The following is a 15741-nucleotide window of genomic DNA, read 5'->3' as shown; positions in this document are numbered from 1 at the left end:
AGTTTGGCTGCAAGAGGATCCTCATGCCAAGACCAAGTTGTGGCAGCAGAAGAGATGTTGCAATCCCTGATGCAGAATGTTTCAAGTCAGGGGTTTCAGCAGCATTCTCACACCACTGGGCTGGAGGCACGAATTAAAGAAGCCAGAGACAAAGTAGAGGTACTCACAAACACACAGATATCTCTAATTTTAGCATTATGGAATAAGGAAGACTCTTTGTCAGTCATGTAAGTTAGAAAAGCTTCTATAGTATTGGAATCAGTCTCCCAGACTCTTGTCAGGGCAAAATCTGGAACATTTCCAAGATCAGTATCTCAACTTGAAAAACTTGAGTGATGTTATGAAGCAATAGCTTTATCTAATTACTGACACTGGGGTGTGTTCTGAAAAGTCTCTTTCTTCTAAGGCTGTCATGGGTGACCTGAACAACATCTTGTCCAAATCTGAGAAAAGACCCTCAGAGAAGGAGACTTTGCTCAATTTTGAAGAATCCCAGAAAGAACTTGAGGCCTCAATTTCCAAGGCTGTGCAACTTGTCAGTCAAAAATTAAGTCCTGAAGAATGTGTTTCAAGATATAAGGTAGGTTTGTGTTCTGAACCAGCTGAATTTGAGTACTTCTGAGGGCTATGTAGTCTCTAAGAATCTGAAGTAAGAAAAATACTGACTTTTTTTTGGTAGCTGTTAATGCTTTGCTCAGTTTTCTGATTTAGCAGTTTATTAACTAGGCAGACAACTTGAATGAAGAAACATAAATCTATATGGCAGGTTATTCAGTGCCCTGACCTAAATTACTCCATCAGAACTCATTTTCAGAACTATAGCTATTTTTTTTTCTTTTTTGCCTGATCAATAATTAAGCTTCCCATCAAGAATGACATGCCTGAATTCTTAGGCAGGTTATTATAAATTCTGAATCTCCTTTTTCCCAGAGGGTATTTGGTAAATAAAATGTCCTGTCTCAAAATGAGGATTTCTGAAAGGGATGTTGGAAATGGAAGTGCCCAAAACTTGTTTCTGGCAGAGAGAGAGAGAGCTGGGTGACCAGGAGGGGCACAGAGCCTCATTCCAGGCATCCTGGAGGGTCCCATGGTGCTGATGGAGACCTTTCACCCACCTGCTGACAGCCTGGGACAGTTCTCATGTATTCCCTTGGGAAAAGGCAGAGTTCAGCAACCTTAATCTTTTGTCTTTGGTTCCAAATTTTCCCTTAAAAGTTAAAAGAACAGCACCTGCTTTTCTCCATAAAGCATTCACTGATACTGCAACCTTTTGCAGATAAGCAGGGATGGAGAATGCCCTTGTACCCACCCACACCAGAACCACACACCCCATATGTGTAATGTGTACATTGATTTATTCACAGGTTTTACATGCTACTGATGCAATTTTGTTAGTTAAATAACTTACATTCAGTTCTGGATTTTTTTTTTTTTTTAGGAAGCTTTTAATGCTCTGGACAATAAAGTTCTTGACAAATTTTTGAAAGCAGCTGAACAACTGAAAGGTATTTCATCTGATCATGAGGAGCTGGTGGTGGAAGATGATGTTCGTAGGAGATGGGAGGTGAGGATGCAGCAGTGAGAATCCACTGTCTGGTCTGGCATCTTTGAAAACCAATTTTTTTCTAGTCACAGTATGTTCTGATGTTTTTACTTGCTGTGTGACTGTCTCACTATCTCATGGGAACGTGTTTTGTATTTTGCAGGCAGTTCATCAGGAAATTGTATCCTATGTCCAGCTCATAGTGGAAAGGGAAAAAAAGAAATTTAATGCGACTTTAAAAAAAATCAGTAAGCAGTTAGGCAAAGAGAAGAAACTCCTAAGTATGGATAAAACCAAAGGGCTCCTCAAGGAACATGAGGTACATGGCACACTCCTTTTCTGCCTCTCTGTGAATGCTTTGCTGTCCTTATTCCTTCTTTTCAGGTTCAGTATCTGTGGAGCAGGGCCCTTGTGCTCTGTGTTAGGTAAGCACAGAGCAAAGAGGCCACCAAAATTATTTCTTTACCTTTTTTTAATGCAGATATTAATGTTCTTGCAGACTTTTAGAATTAACCCCTTGTTAAATAAGTGGTATCCTTTTTTCCATTTTCCCCCAGATTTTTAGTATATCTTGAATTCACCCTAGAAAGTATAATAATTGACAAGGCATATTTTAAAATATTCTACTTTTTCTGTAGTTGGATGGTCATGTCTACCTGGTGTCAAGGTGAAGAAGACTTGGGACCAAAGTTAAAAATTACAGAGCATAATGAATTTCAAAATTGAGCAAGGGTCAGTGTAGTCTTGTGAATATGGTTGGGAGCATGTCTCCAGAAATCCCAATTTACTTTCTGGCTCTGTTTTAGAAAGAACCAAGAGAAAATCAGTGTGTGTTTCTTGGTTTGGCAGCTTAGACTTTTAAGAGCACTCAACCAAGAAGATAATGGAAGTATAAAAAAAAGTGAGAATAATTTCTTATCCTCATGTCTTAACATGGGCTTATTATATTGTTTTTTTCTTTGTTTAGGCCTTTTTTTCACATGAAGGCAGCATGAAGGAGCTTAACAAGACTTTGGAAGACCTTAAAACATTGGCAAGACTCTCAGAAGAAACTATCCCAGGGATACAGGCACTCACTGCAGACTGTGAAAAAAGGCTTGAAAAGGTTCAACAAATGGTGGCAGACACTTACACAGCACTGCTGGCTCGTGTTGGAAAAGGACAGTCTGCTCAGAAAGGGTGGGTGGCTCAGTCATGGTGTGTTGTAGCTTCATAGAAATCATTTTCCCACATAAATTTTGGGATACTCCAGTGTATTTTGGTAGTACATTACTATGTGCATTACTGAGGCCAGCTGTGCATTTAAACTCTTAGTATTAAGTTTCATAAACTGGCAAGTGCAATGTTTGGCTACCCTTCATCACAGCTGCACTATTTTAAACCTTGAGCTAGGATTTGTCTTTTCCCTTTTTATTTCATATTTTGTTCTTGTAGGAATTCCATTATGGCTTCTGAGAATGGAGAAGAGTCTGGTTCTTCTCCACAGCTTGAGAGCCTTATGGTACAGGAGGTAAGAAGTCCAGATTTACTGTTGGATAACAGTGCTCTGTGAAAGGGAGGTCATTGCCAAGGAAAAAGTGTTTATTTCTCTTACTGTTTTTATTGTGCTAAGACCTTGGGCCTCTGGTCAGAAATCAAAACCCCATTGTGCCTGTGAATGTAGACTAAGTAAATATTAGAAATTAACATGCAAGCAACAGTGCTGGGCATCCTGAGGAATGTGAGCCTCCAGCCTGGAATGATATTTTCCAAAAAAAGTAATTTTCAGGTGGAAGGGTCATGTGGGAAGCTGTGTTCAAGTGAAAATCCCCCATGGTGTCCCAGTAATATGAACAATTTTCAGAGGACAGAGCAAGATGAGTGAAGAGTTGGAGGCATTTTTCTGTATCTGTGAAATGAATAAAATGAGCTGGCTTCAAGGATTCAGAAATTTGCTCTGGGCTCATGGCTGGTTTTAAACACATTCTGTATTTGTGAATGACATCTCTCATCTCCTTTGGGACACACCAAACAATTCCTTCCTTCAGGAGCTCACAGATCACTGTTAAGCTTTGCTGTGTATTACATGATGTCACTGTCATCTTTTTATTTTCACTCAGACCTCAAGACCTGCTGCAGATACAATTTTGGACCCAGATGTGAAACATCACAATGGAGAAAGCTGTGCAGACAAGTTTGAGGAAGACAGTGATTCATCCATACCAACTTTGTTAGAGAGGTAATTTTTAAAGGAAAAATGTGTGATTGTTAAGATATGATGCTATGCTAGACAAATTAACTCACAAATTAATTGTATGTACCAAACATAAGGTGCACTTTTGCTATGCAGAACCCTTTTCTTTTTTACTACTACAGTTTGCTAAATGTTAATCTGTAATTAATAAGGAAGCACTACAGTAACTAAATGGTTCAAACATTAGGATTCTGTAGCAAGAACATTTTTAGCTGTGAATGTTTTACTTCTTTTCTTGGGCAAGGAAAGTCTGCATCTGCCATGTTAATAACTTCAAATATTGCAAAATAAAGAAACGTGTCAAATTTTTTAGAGAACTGATATTTTTACATTCATAAAATTGAATTTAGAGAATGCAGGCTGGCATTTAGACTTGAAAATTAGCCATGTGAGCAATATCTTTAATATGTTGCTCATTTTATGCATTATTCATTCATTTTGGACTTAAAATATGTTTTTGCAATAGATTGAGCTTAGTTTTTTATAGTACTCTATTGGTCAGTGAATTCCATACCCCGAGATGTTCCATTTTATTAAAAGTAATATTCTCTCTGAAAGTGTTTGCATCTTTCCTTAGCTTTAACACACAAAAAAGTAACCTGGAGGAACTTCTACGACTCAGCAGAGACAAAGTAGCATCTGGCTTCACTGATGAAATAAAAGGCACTTCATGCCTTCTGACTAAGCTGCTTGAACTAGAGGCAAGTATTCATCTTTTGAAAATATACCTGGTGCCTAAATCTTTCCTCATGCGGAGCACTCACTTCTCTGTTACATACATTGCCAGAAGGGAAATCAAGGATTTAGGATTCAGCAGAACTGCATTGCTGCCTAGCAGTGGAATTTTGCAGGTGGTGCTGAAAGGAGAAAGAGTTTGTTGTCTGCAGACTGAAATAGGTGTAATGGGGAAATAACTGCAGAAAGGAGATTTTTTTGTCAGCAGACATGGCCAGGGCTGCAGGAGTCAGAGCTGGACCAGCAAGTGGTGTTTGTGCACAACAGAACTTCTCCAGGATGCATGACTTGGTTAGGTCTGTGAGATACTTAGAGCAACAACAAAAGGCACAGAGTTGATGTTCAAAAGTTTATTACTGCAATTTTTCATGGTCTTTCTTGGAAGGACTACAAAGCCTTATCAAGAATCTCAGAACTTGATTCAGTTCTACATTTGTTTTTCTTCTGAACATAGCTAGGTGGAGATATTTTCATTCTTGTAGTAAGACTGCCTGGCCCATTATTTATTGAACCTTTTATAAAATGTAGCCAAGGCATATATCTGACATGGAAATTATTACCATAAAAAGTTACTGGAGGTTTGCATGCAGCTAAAAATTGAGTCTTGAAGGGGAAAAAGGAAATAGATACTCATAGTTTCAGATAATGTTTTCACTGTTTGTCTAGAGACTCTGGTGACTGTAGTTTTCAGGACTGTCCACTGAGAAATACAAGACCATATTAATACATTAAAACTGCTTGTCTTCTAGGGAATAATCAACAATGAAATCAGTTCTAGTTGGAGACAACTGGAAAACATCTCATCTGCCTTAGAAAATCTTGTGGCTGAAATGCAGCAGGCTGCTCTCTCTGAGGCAAGGAACAAGCTGCAAGGCGAGTGGAAAGAACTGCAAGATGTTATAAGTACCAGGTACAAAATAACACTTCATGGCATTAGCTAAGGAATTGTAACTAAGGGTGTGTGTTTTGAAGGGGATGGTGTGTGTTGTAGCAAAGAGCTGCACATTTTTAACCTTTTCTTCATTGCAAAAAATTAAGCTGTTCTTAATTTTTCTTTATTCATATATACATGGAAGATAGTGTGAGTCTTCCCAAGAAGGACAGAGACAGATCTTTGTTACATATCTGTGCAATATTTCAATATGCTGCTGTTATTTCCTTTCATCTTTTGGTTAAATTCACAGTGATTCACATTGCTTTTCTCCTTAATCAGAGAAAAAACTCATCTGACCTCAGGAGGGGGAGGATTAGATCTGTTAGACAGTTACATTTATTTCTATGGCTTTTTGTGCTTAAAAATACTGAGTGTCTTTTCTAGCTTGTTTTCCCAGTTCATATTTTGTTACCTTTCTTGCAGAGTGAACTCTTTAAGGACTGTTGTGGAAATTGTTCAGCCAATTGAAAATCAATGCACCATTCTCTGTGAATTATTAAATCAGTGGCTGAAGAAGAAGTACATCCATCAGTTTAATCTGAAGGACAATGACCTTGCTCATAGTGAGCTGGAGGTAAGGGAAGTTGCAGAGACCACACCTTAGCAAGGATAGGTTTTAATATCTAGGAAGTGGAAAACTTTATGGGATTTTCACTCAGGAGGTTGAGGCTGCTGACAAGACTTCCCAAACCTTCTAAAAACTGTAACAGCATTTTAGTTCCTGTGTTTTAAACATTATTGGTCCTGTAGAGCCAGCCAGGGACCCTCAGTAGGTTCTGCTGCAAAAGCCATTGTTGTGAACATTTCATTGTAGGTTAGGATTCCTTTTGATGCAGGTTTGTGTGTTCCCACCTGGCCTTGTATCACTGTGTGGAGCTGTGCACTTAATGTGCTGTTAATTTATGAGCTCAGCCAAGCTACCTTGTGTCACATCTGCTGCAGTGCCTGAGCACAGCTCAGGATGGGTTTGGAAGCTCAGTGTGGGTGCAGAAGTTGTTCACCTGCTGTCAATATCTGATGCCCAGGCCCAGTGGGCAGGGTGAGTTCTGTTCTGTTCTTGGCTTGCCCTCTGGGCTGAGCACACTGACATCTACACAGAACTGAAAGTTTGCATTTGTCTGCCCTTGGCTCTCCAATGAATTAGGGTTTAGGTCTCTCAAGCTCTAGAGCAGAGAGCATGTGTACTCTGACCAGTTTTGGCTGCAAGGACCCAGAATTTTTGCTCAGCTCTCTGCACAGCTGGGCTTTCACAACCTGACATGCTTCTTTTTGAGGGCTATAACCAGAGACCCTGCAGGTTGCACCAAGAGATTTTTAAATGCATGGAAGTCTGCTCCAAAAGTATAGCATAAAGAACTGAAAAGGTGGCAGAGTAATGAATGCATCTGCTCTGACTGATGTCCTGCTGTGAGACCCACTGCTTTCAGTACCAGAGCTATGATCATCTCTCTCTGCTCCTTGTTTGATTGTTGGAAGGAGTCTCAAGCTTTCTGTAGTGCTGATCAAATTCTCTGTGTGTGGAATACCATTTGATGTGATTATTTTGTTCTTTTTCCTTCCCTCCACTGCCATCCAGAATAGGTTTTCTATCTTAACCACCCTTTTTAGCATATTTTTTTACTGCTATTATAAATTATTTTTCAGTCATAGGTTCAGCTTGAATGCAGGATGTGTTTTCTTTCACTTGCTAACACTTTTGGTCATTCTCTAAATTTCAGGGGCTGCAGAGATCCATATTAGAACAGACTGAAGTGTGCAAACAATTAAAACAAGACCTAGACAGTTCACCAAGGCATGAATGTAATCCAATAGACCTGCAAGCTGCAAGCAAAATTATGATTTACTGTCAAAAACAGCTTGAGGAAATGGGCCATAAATTGGAGATCCGTGACACAGTCCTTAAAGATGTGGAAGCTTTTATGGCCTCCCTGAGAAAGATCCAGTCTTCCATCAAATGTCCCCCAGATCAACCTGAAATACAGGGAGAAGCTTTGAGAGAGGCTGCACAAGAAGTTTCTCATCTGGCAGAAGAGGCTAAATGTTTGGATGAACGCCTGAAAACTGCTAATATCTGTTTGGAAGATGCTGAATGTGGCAGAAAGTCTTGCTGTAAAAACCTTGTTCTGACTTTAGATAAAGAGCTAAATGCAGTTTATGATCCCTCAAGTGAGCAAGTGCTTACAGAAGAAAAAGACTTATACAAGGCATTTTCCAGAAAAAGCAGTGAACTCCTTAAAAACATTCAGGATCTACGTGACAGAATTAACAAAATAGGCTTGAAGGATCCAACAATTCCAGCTATTCAAAAAAGGTGAATTAATTTTTAAAGCTCTTTTGATTTCATAATTTCAGTGGAGTCAGCCTGGGTCCCTCTGCAGGAGAGCACTGAAATTTGAAGTATCTGTGGAACATTGAGAGAAGCTGTGAGTTTGTTTTATTTGTTCCATCACAGCCTAGTAAAGGAAGACTTCTCCATTTTTATTTTTTACTTTCAAACTTCTGTATATATGTGTGTTTGAAGCTGCATGGAGGAAGAAAAAGTAGGAGATTGGTTATTGTGATCTTAATTTTCAGTAAGAAAACAATCAAACAGGGAGATGGATGCCCTTGCTGGGCACTGATGCACCTGATCTGAAACTCTGCAGTGTAAGATGGACAGACTGCACTTGCCTTTTAATACAAATTTGTTTCACTGTGTTCATACAGACCCAACTGCCCTTCAGAATTTGGATTATTTTCTCACAGTGCTGAGGTCAGCATAACTCATCTGAGGGCCTGTGTCAGATTACATGAATTGAAGATCAAATTAAACTTTTTATTATGTCATTTAATACAATATATGGAGCTCAGGATGAATTTCTAGGGAACTTAATAATTACATTGTGAACCAAATCAAAGGCTTACTTTAATATAAGGCTGTATTTCATTTTTTTTCTAATAAAGGATAAAATCATTAACAGAATTGGAAAAGGAATTGGATCGTGCTGCTGCTGAAATGAAACCTATGCAAGAAATTGCTAACAAGCTCCCACAGATCGATGAGGAGAAAGCAGAGGAAGCAAATGAGCAGTGCAGAGTTACAGAGAGGTTATGGGAGGATACAAAGTTCTTGCTTGCTGAATGGTAAGGAGGAAAATTGCATTTTAAAGTAATATTGTTCCAAGTAAGAGGTTTGCTTGTGAAATCAAACAGAAAAAAACCCCAGACCATAGTTTAAAGGTACAGTGGAGATGTAAACTATCATTAAACCAAGAATTACATATGGAAGTTTGCAGCCAAAGCTCATGAATTTTGCATATTTTTAAAACATCACAGTCCCATCATTTAGCAGGTATGCAGTGATGAGTTGGACTTAATTGGCATCCAGAAGAAAAGCCTGGCTGCTGCTGGGAATGATGCATCTTCTGTATTTGCTGTGAATTTCTTGCCAGCACACTGAAAAAAAAAGACAAACTGAAAGAAATGGAAAAGGACAGCTGGGAAAACAGTCTCTTATCAGCAAAATAAAGGGAGCTTGCTTTGATAATTCTGTGAGAGTGAGGACTGGGCTAGGCAATGGTTAATTGCTCAGGGCATCTGTGCTTCAAATGTGTTTTTTGAAGATGCCCAGAGGCTTTGCATAGACTGGCACAGTTCTGGTTAAATCTCATGGCTTGCACAGGTGGGAGTAACCTGTTTTCATAGCCCATTGAAGGATGGGCTGATGTCCCCTGTCTGCTGCATGTGGTATTTCAGTTTACTGAGCTCACCTTTCTGGTGGAGAGGATCATATGGACACAACTGCTCATCACAGTTTAATGTGGATCAGAGACATAGGATGGTGAAGGGCATTTCTGATTGCACAAACTGTCTGGACACCACACAGGTATCACACATTATTGCAGGATTTAAGAATGGTGCAGTTCATCACTCCTTTTCTCTCATCCAGACATAGTTGTGAAACTCCCCACGTGTGTGAATATTGGAGAAGGAAGCAGACAGGAGGTTGAGGCTGCAGGTTTGTGCTTAGGCCATAAATAATACATCTCTTTTTAATAGCCAGGAGCAGTGTGCAAGGGTTCTGGAGCTCCTGAAGCAGTATCAAAGCTGCAAAACAAGTCTGACCAGCATCATCCAGAAACAGGAGATTGTGCTTTCCCAGCAAACTTCTTACATGGGGAAGGAGAATTTGAACAGACTAATAGCAAAGGTGAGTAGCAAGAACTTAGTGGAAAGGAAAGAAAAGCCTTTCCTGGGAGCATTCAGCTGCAGAATTGCTCTTGTACCCTCAGCCTTCAGGGCAGGTGTTAAGGTCTTGCTTTCACTTTGGCTTCCAAAATACATTTAGGGACTCTATATTATTGTTTTAACTAGATTTAAGTCAGTTTTTCGTAGAGAAACAAAGTCTTGTTGTGGAGAGGAATTAAAAAATACCCAAACCCCATGGAAGAACTATGATCTAGTATGAAGATGAATTTAAATCTTGTCCTTTTGCTCCATGCTGTCTGTGACAGCAGTTAAACATTTGCAGTAGCTTTTAACATTACTTGATGAGTTACTCATAGTGAATGAGCAGGTACTGCTGGACACCCCTTCATTTAATTTAAAGTTTTCCACCTTTTCTGTCAGAAATCTGACAGTCAGCTTCTGAATACAGCTGACTGGGTATTGCTGTCCATGGTTAACAGATTAGTGAACAGCAGCTTGTCCATCATGACCATTATACTGCACAGGTTTCCTATATCCTGGGTTATGTAACTGATTGTTCAGATCCTATTTTTAGGGTTTCTGGTGAGGCATCACCCATAGCACTCAGGATGGTTAAATTTAAGAAGGAATCTAAGTGGTGTCTTCCTCAGACAGTGGGGTGGTGTCTGCTTGTGCCAGCCCCTTTTAGCTGAGGCAGAGTCTCTTTTTGGTCCCACCAGTGAGATTTGGGGCATCCTGTATCACCTGGGCTCCTGCTCAAGGGGGACATTGCCTGTGTGTGCCAGCCCCTCCTCTCTGGGAGCAGCCCTCCCTCCTCACCCTGGGCTGTGCAATTCCCACTCCCAGAGCTGTGGTCTGACCTTGCTGTGCCACAGTACAAGCATGTCCTTGAGTGCTGTTGTATAGAATTACACAGATTTGTTATACAGAATTGTTATATAGAATTATACAGAATGAGAGCAGGGAGAGTCCTCTGCTTTGCTCTGGTTTGTGAGAGCAGCTCTGCCATCCCTCCCCTGAGCTCAGTGCCCAGCAGGGTCACTGTGGGAAGATTAAATTTCCCAGGATGTCTGTGGGAAAGAAGGAGAGAACTGTTAATATCAAAGTGCCTAGCACTAGAGGTCAGTGTTTCTTTTCCAGGAAGCTTCCATCTTGTTTGTAAACACTGACATTCCAATTAAACACAAAGAAGCAGCTTGGTGTTTAAATAGAAAGTAGGAGAAAGAGACATTTCAGTTTCTGGCAGTGACATATTTGACAGTGTCTGTGTTTAAATAGGATTTAAGCTTTTTTTGGTAAATGGTTCAAAATCTGGGGATCAGAATGCAGGTTGTATTTTAGAGCTGTAATAGTATATCATAGTATATCAGATTATTCCACTGTGCATTGTTTATCTTTGTAATCAAGGTTCTGTGTGTGGATGTACAGTCCCCTTGGATCTGGCACAAAAGCAAACTGTGGTTTTGACTCTCTTAAAAATAAATTATCCATATTCCCACTCAGCTCTTCTGCAGCCAATAAGAGAACAATATAGATTTCTAACAGGGAAATATTCCTGTCAGCATGGCAGGGATATAACAACACAGGATGCTTTCCTACTTTTGTCAGATTGTGTAAAATAAATTATTTTATGTAATGCTGTTATTTCTCTAAGCAAAACAACCCAGCAAATCAACCCAGCAAATTTAAAAAATATTTTGCTGAATAAACAATCATAACAAATATGCTCACAAATATCTATGTGGTCTTTTTCACAGATTGAAGAGGCAAAAGAGGAATTTAATGATCACTCTGAAGATGTAGACAAAATAAATCAGATCTGCAAAAACCTGCAGTTCCAGCTGAATAAAATGAGAAGCTTTGAGGAGCCTCCGTTTGAGAATGAGGCTAACATTATTGTGGACAGATGGCTGGATGTATGTAAAAAGTAAATTATCAGGGTGGTCTTATCTGTTATGCATTATAGTAATTGATTCTGACATGGGTGTAATATTTTGAATAAATTAAGTGCAATATGGCAGAGATTCTTAAGAGGTAAATCCAAGTGTTTACCAGAGCAAAGCTTGCAGAGTATCTTTGGATGTAACGTTTCTGATCTCTCAGGTAGTTTATATTGTCTGTACTCCTTGGCAGTAAGTAATTGTAGAAAATGCAGAAAGGCAGTATTTGTGCTTCCATAACAACTTCTATGGATTTAGTCTTTGGAGACAATCTGGAAAATTACAGTGCTGGTGCTTTTGGTGAAAAATGTGCGACACTGTCGATCTAAGCAGTGCATCAATACTGAGATTAAATGGTATTTACTGGGAGTAGATAAACATTAATGAGCAAGGCTCCTTCCTAAACCTGCCTTAAAACTGGCAAGCTGCTGTTGTGATTGGTATGTTTGGTGACATGTGTGGCAGGGATTTAAGTATCTTCTCTGTGACCAGTTTACTGTGAAGACATGAGATTTTTTTTTTTCCCCTTTGCTGCTCTTGTTTTTGTGGGCAGTTTTCTCGCTCCTGTTTTATCATGCTGCTTTTTACTTTTATGATATAACTCAATAATATATTTTTTAAAATCTGTGTGTGTTTTCTGTCTATCAATCTGATGGTAGATCAATGAAAAGACTGAAAACTACTGTGATAATTTGGGAAGAGCTCAGGCTTTGTGGGACAAACTCCTGAGCTTATCTGGTACAATTGATGCTTGGGCAGATGCAGAGCTCAAGAATGCAGAAGGTCGTTGCCTGTCTGAGGAGGACCTCACTCAGTTGAAGGTAATTCCAATGGAAATATTTTACCTTTCCTTTATACTATAGTGATATGTCTATAAAAATGCACATTGCACTGAATACCAGCAGAGGAAGTTGTAACATTTGCAGTTGTATCTGCATGGCTGGTTTCATTAAGGATGTTGCCTTTATTTGGGGATACAGGTCTTGGAAGCTAATGCACAGATTGTGTATATGTGTAGTAAATGGTTTTCAGTCAATGCAACACTGCAGAAGCTGTGTGGTGTGTACAAACATGGAGCAAAGAGAAGGCCTGTGAGGCTGTAGCCTGGGGTACAGCAGTGCACAGAGAAGAAAGAAAACAGTGTGTATAGGCTGATGATTAATTTTCCAGCTAGAAGTGGCCTGTCAGTGAAGATGCTGGAGCCTCTGGGACAGCTGGGCAAGGCACAGCTTCAGGAGAGGTTTCAGAGGTGTTTATTTTCCCCCTGTCTCAATGTGTGTCTCAGTGTAACTTCTTACAGCCTCAACAGAGAGTGGCTGCTGAGCATCCCAGGGGCTGCACATGGGCAGGCAGAGCCTGGACATTATAACATTAATTCTTGGTATCAGGGTGCAGCTGAAGTCTGTGCCATTGAAACCTTCATGTACAGGGGTGAATATTTTAATTTCTAACTTCAGGGCCACAGTGAACCAGCTGTGCTGCTTCATTGTGATCATAACCAGTGTCTCCTTAGCAAAAATAATTTCCTGCTTGAGAGTGATTGAGACATAAATACTTGCATATCCTCTTGTTTGAAAGTTTGCAGGCAGTTTTTCTTCAGTGTTTACAAGCTACAAATGGCCTGGTTTTTATTGTGGTTGTTTGCAGCTTCCTCCTACTGTTAGCACTGCTCATTTGTTTTAATTTGCAGAGCAGTAAAAAGCCAAGGTGCTCTTTGTGTATGGATCTTCACTAGGAAACAGTGGCATATTCACTGTGCAACACTGGATATTTTGTCACATCATTGTTGTCTCTACCATTGTACTGTCAGAATTTTCCTGGCGTAGTTTAGGTCCCTGGAGGCTCCAGTAAAAATGCAGCAGCTGGAAAATGCATCTTTAGGGCCATTTTGTTACCTGGAAACTGCTCAAGTCTGGTGTGCTGTGACTCTGCTCCTTAGGAAGGCTGTGCTGGAGGTGGCTACACCAAAGGGATTCTGCTGCCTCCTTGTGAGAGATAAGTCTCAAAAGAGGAGGGAGAAGAGGGCAAGAGACACAGAAACCATGTTCCCATGAGCAGCTGTTATGAAGTGGAATAGAAGGAGAAAAAACGGAACCCAATGTGTTTGAATTTTTGTAAAATGATTCCAGGTGCAGAGGGCATCAGGTTCATTTATCACTTGATTATTTCTCATTTTTTGTTGATCCTCTGCATTTATGTTAATTCCAAAAAAGACCCCCAACTGTTGCCATGTGCATCATGTTATACAAGGTTGAAACTCAGGTCCTTTGTGAGCAGAGCACTGGTGCATGTGTTTTCAGGAAACCTGTCACAAAAGAACAGAGCAATGAATTATTGGACTGTGTACTTAAGGATAATTTCTGTGTAAATAATGTGAGAGAAGTTCTGCTTTCCCCTGTAGCCTGTATGCAAATGCAAGCTCTTTTAAGGGCTGCAGCACATGAATGAGTTTTGATGATTGCTTGTACAGAGACTACAAAAGGAATGCTTTGTCCTCAGGGAGCCTGGAATATTGATTTGGGAATATGAGACAATGTCATTATCCTGTTCATAAGTTGAAACTGGCATTTTACCTTCACACTACTCTAAAATATATTCAAATGAGTGAAGGTCTTTTCGTATGCAAAGGATTTACATTTAAAAGGTGCTTACAGCAGTGTATTGTATTTTATCACTTCCATACCAAAGCATGTGCCACCAGGGTGCCAATTCTTGACTTAAAGTCTGTGACATCTGAGAATATCCCTTTTAGTAGAAGCAGCAAGACATAAATGCAAAATTAAGATTATTTTCCTGCAAGTTTACTTGAAGGAAAATAATTAGGATTCTTAAATATATGCTAGATTTGCATTATCAGCTGCTTTGCCTGAGAAACAGTGTGTTTCTGACTGGAATCCAAAAAATGCTTAATTGCTAAACAAAATGAACAAATGGTGGCATCTCTATATGCCAAAATGCATAATCAGAATATTTTAATATAATTTTCTAACATAAACATAGAGATTTGATTTAGAGGGAAGCACAGTTACCAATGTGTTTGTTTTTCACATTTAGGCATGCTTACGAGTCCAAGAGCAGAAACTCCAAAAATTTGACACCACAGTGGCTGAGATAGAAGAACTTCTGAATAGTAATGAACCTCCATTGGAGCTCCAGGTACAGAGCAGCTTTTACAGCTGATAGACCAGTACTCACTACAGCCCTGCTTCTGGTATTGCCTTTGTCACAACCAGTTACTTATTTGTATCTACTCAAGGAGAGTTGGAGGCATTTTGTTGCCAGTGGGCAGCAGTATTTCATTTGTTGTATATCTCTGGCTGTTAGAACCAAACCTGTCATTTTAAACACAGGGGTCTCTCTCACTTCTGTGTCTTTTTGGGCCTGCCCAGAGAGGCTGATATCAGTGATATCTGGTGTTTAGCTGTTGGTCAACAGCAATGGACCTCATCACCCCTTTGGGGATCCCAGGAGCTCAGCTTTACTGACTGTTGATTTTGAACTCTGCCTTTGCCTGGACATGGCTTAATGTAGATTGGTAATGTGGAGTTTCTTGCACAGAGTGTTGTTTACTCTGGTGTTTTCCTTTGGGATATCACAAGGAAATCTTCATCTTCCTGTGTTAGCTTCAGACAACAAAGAATAAATTCCTTTTTCATGCCGTGTTAGCTTCCCTTGCTCCTGTAGCAGTTCTGTGATCACCCTCTCACAGTGTCTGTCAGGTGCACCTTGAGCTTGACCCTGTGTAGCTATTTCTGTGTTTATCCTCAGCAGGCAGTGAACTAGGAGGAGTTTCACTGGGTAAAGTGATCTAAGGAGCTTAAGGAAGGACTCAGCACCCTTGTGTTGTGCATGGTGTGCTCCTCCACACACGCTGAGTCCCTGGGCTGCTGTTCCACCATGAGATCCCACCCACCTGCTGCCTCATGCAAGTCAAGGATGAGGTTCAGGACCTGTTGCTCCTTTATGAATAGTCTTGAGCTCCCAACCTCTCTGCTGGCCTGTTTTTGGGTCACCGTGAGGAATTCCCCCAGTGGAATCACTGCAGGGGAATGTGTTACAGAAAGAGGTGCTACCCTCTTTTCATGGCAGCTGAAGCTCCTGAAAGGCCTTTATCCAGCTCAGAGTAGGCACTGGAGAGATTGACAGATGAAATAAAGCAGCATCAGTA

General features: G+C 40.1%; 1 protein-coding gene across 1 annotated transcript in view; it reads left to right on the top strand.

The window, feature by feature from the left end:
• The window catches only part of SYNE2 (spectrin repeat containing nuclear envelope protein 2), a 171233-nt gene that overhangs the window by 43176 nt on the left and 112316 nt on the right, over positions 1-15741 (top strand). Inside the window, exons 19-34 of the mRNA XM_079308247.1 lie at positions 1-159; positions 407-580; positions 1439-1564; positions 1707-1862; positions 2511-2722; positions 2978-3053; positions 3643-3761; positions 4354-4477; positions 5261-5421; positions 5869-6019; positions 7164-7756; positions 8389-8568; positions 9484-9634; positions 11391-11549; positions 12233-12394; positions 14628-14729. Coding sequence (XP_079164373.1) covers positions 1-159; positions 407-580; positions 1439-1564; positions 1707-1862; positions 2511-2722; positions 2978-3053; positions 3643-3761; positions 4354-4477; positions 5261-5421; positions 5869-6019; positions 7164-7756; positions 8389-8568; positions 9484-9634; positions 11391-11549; positions 12233-12394; positions 14628-14729 — 2805 coding nt within the window. The remainder of the gene's footprint in view (positions 160-406; positions 581-1438; positions 1565-1706; positions 1863-2510; positions 2723-2977; positions 3054-3642; positions 3762-4353; positions 4478-5260; positions 5422-5868; positions 6020-7163; positions 7757-8388; positions 8569-9483; positions 9635-11390; positions 11550-12232; positions 12395-14627; positions 14730-15741) is intronic.

The sequence above is a fragment of the Erithacus rubecula genome (genome assembly GCF_903797595.1).
Source record: "Erithacus rubecula genome assembly, chromosome: 6".
NCBI lineage: Eukaryota > Metazoa > Chordata > Aves > Passeriformes > Muscicapidae > Erithacus > Erithacus rubecula.
The sequence above is the reverse complement of the archived record's forward strand: the minus strand, read 5'-3'. Positions and strand labels throughout refer to the sequence as shown.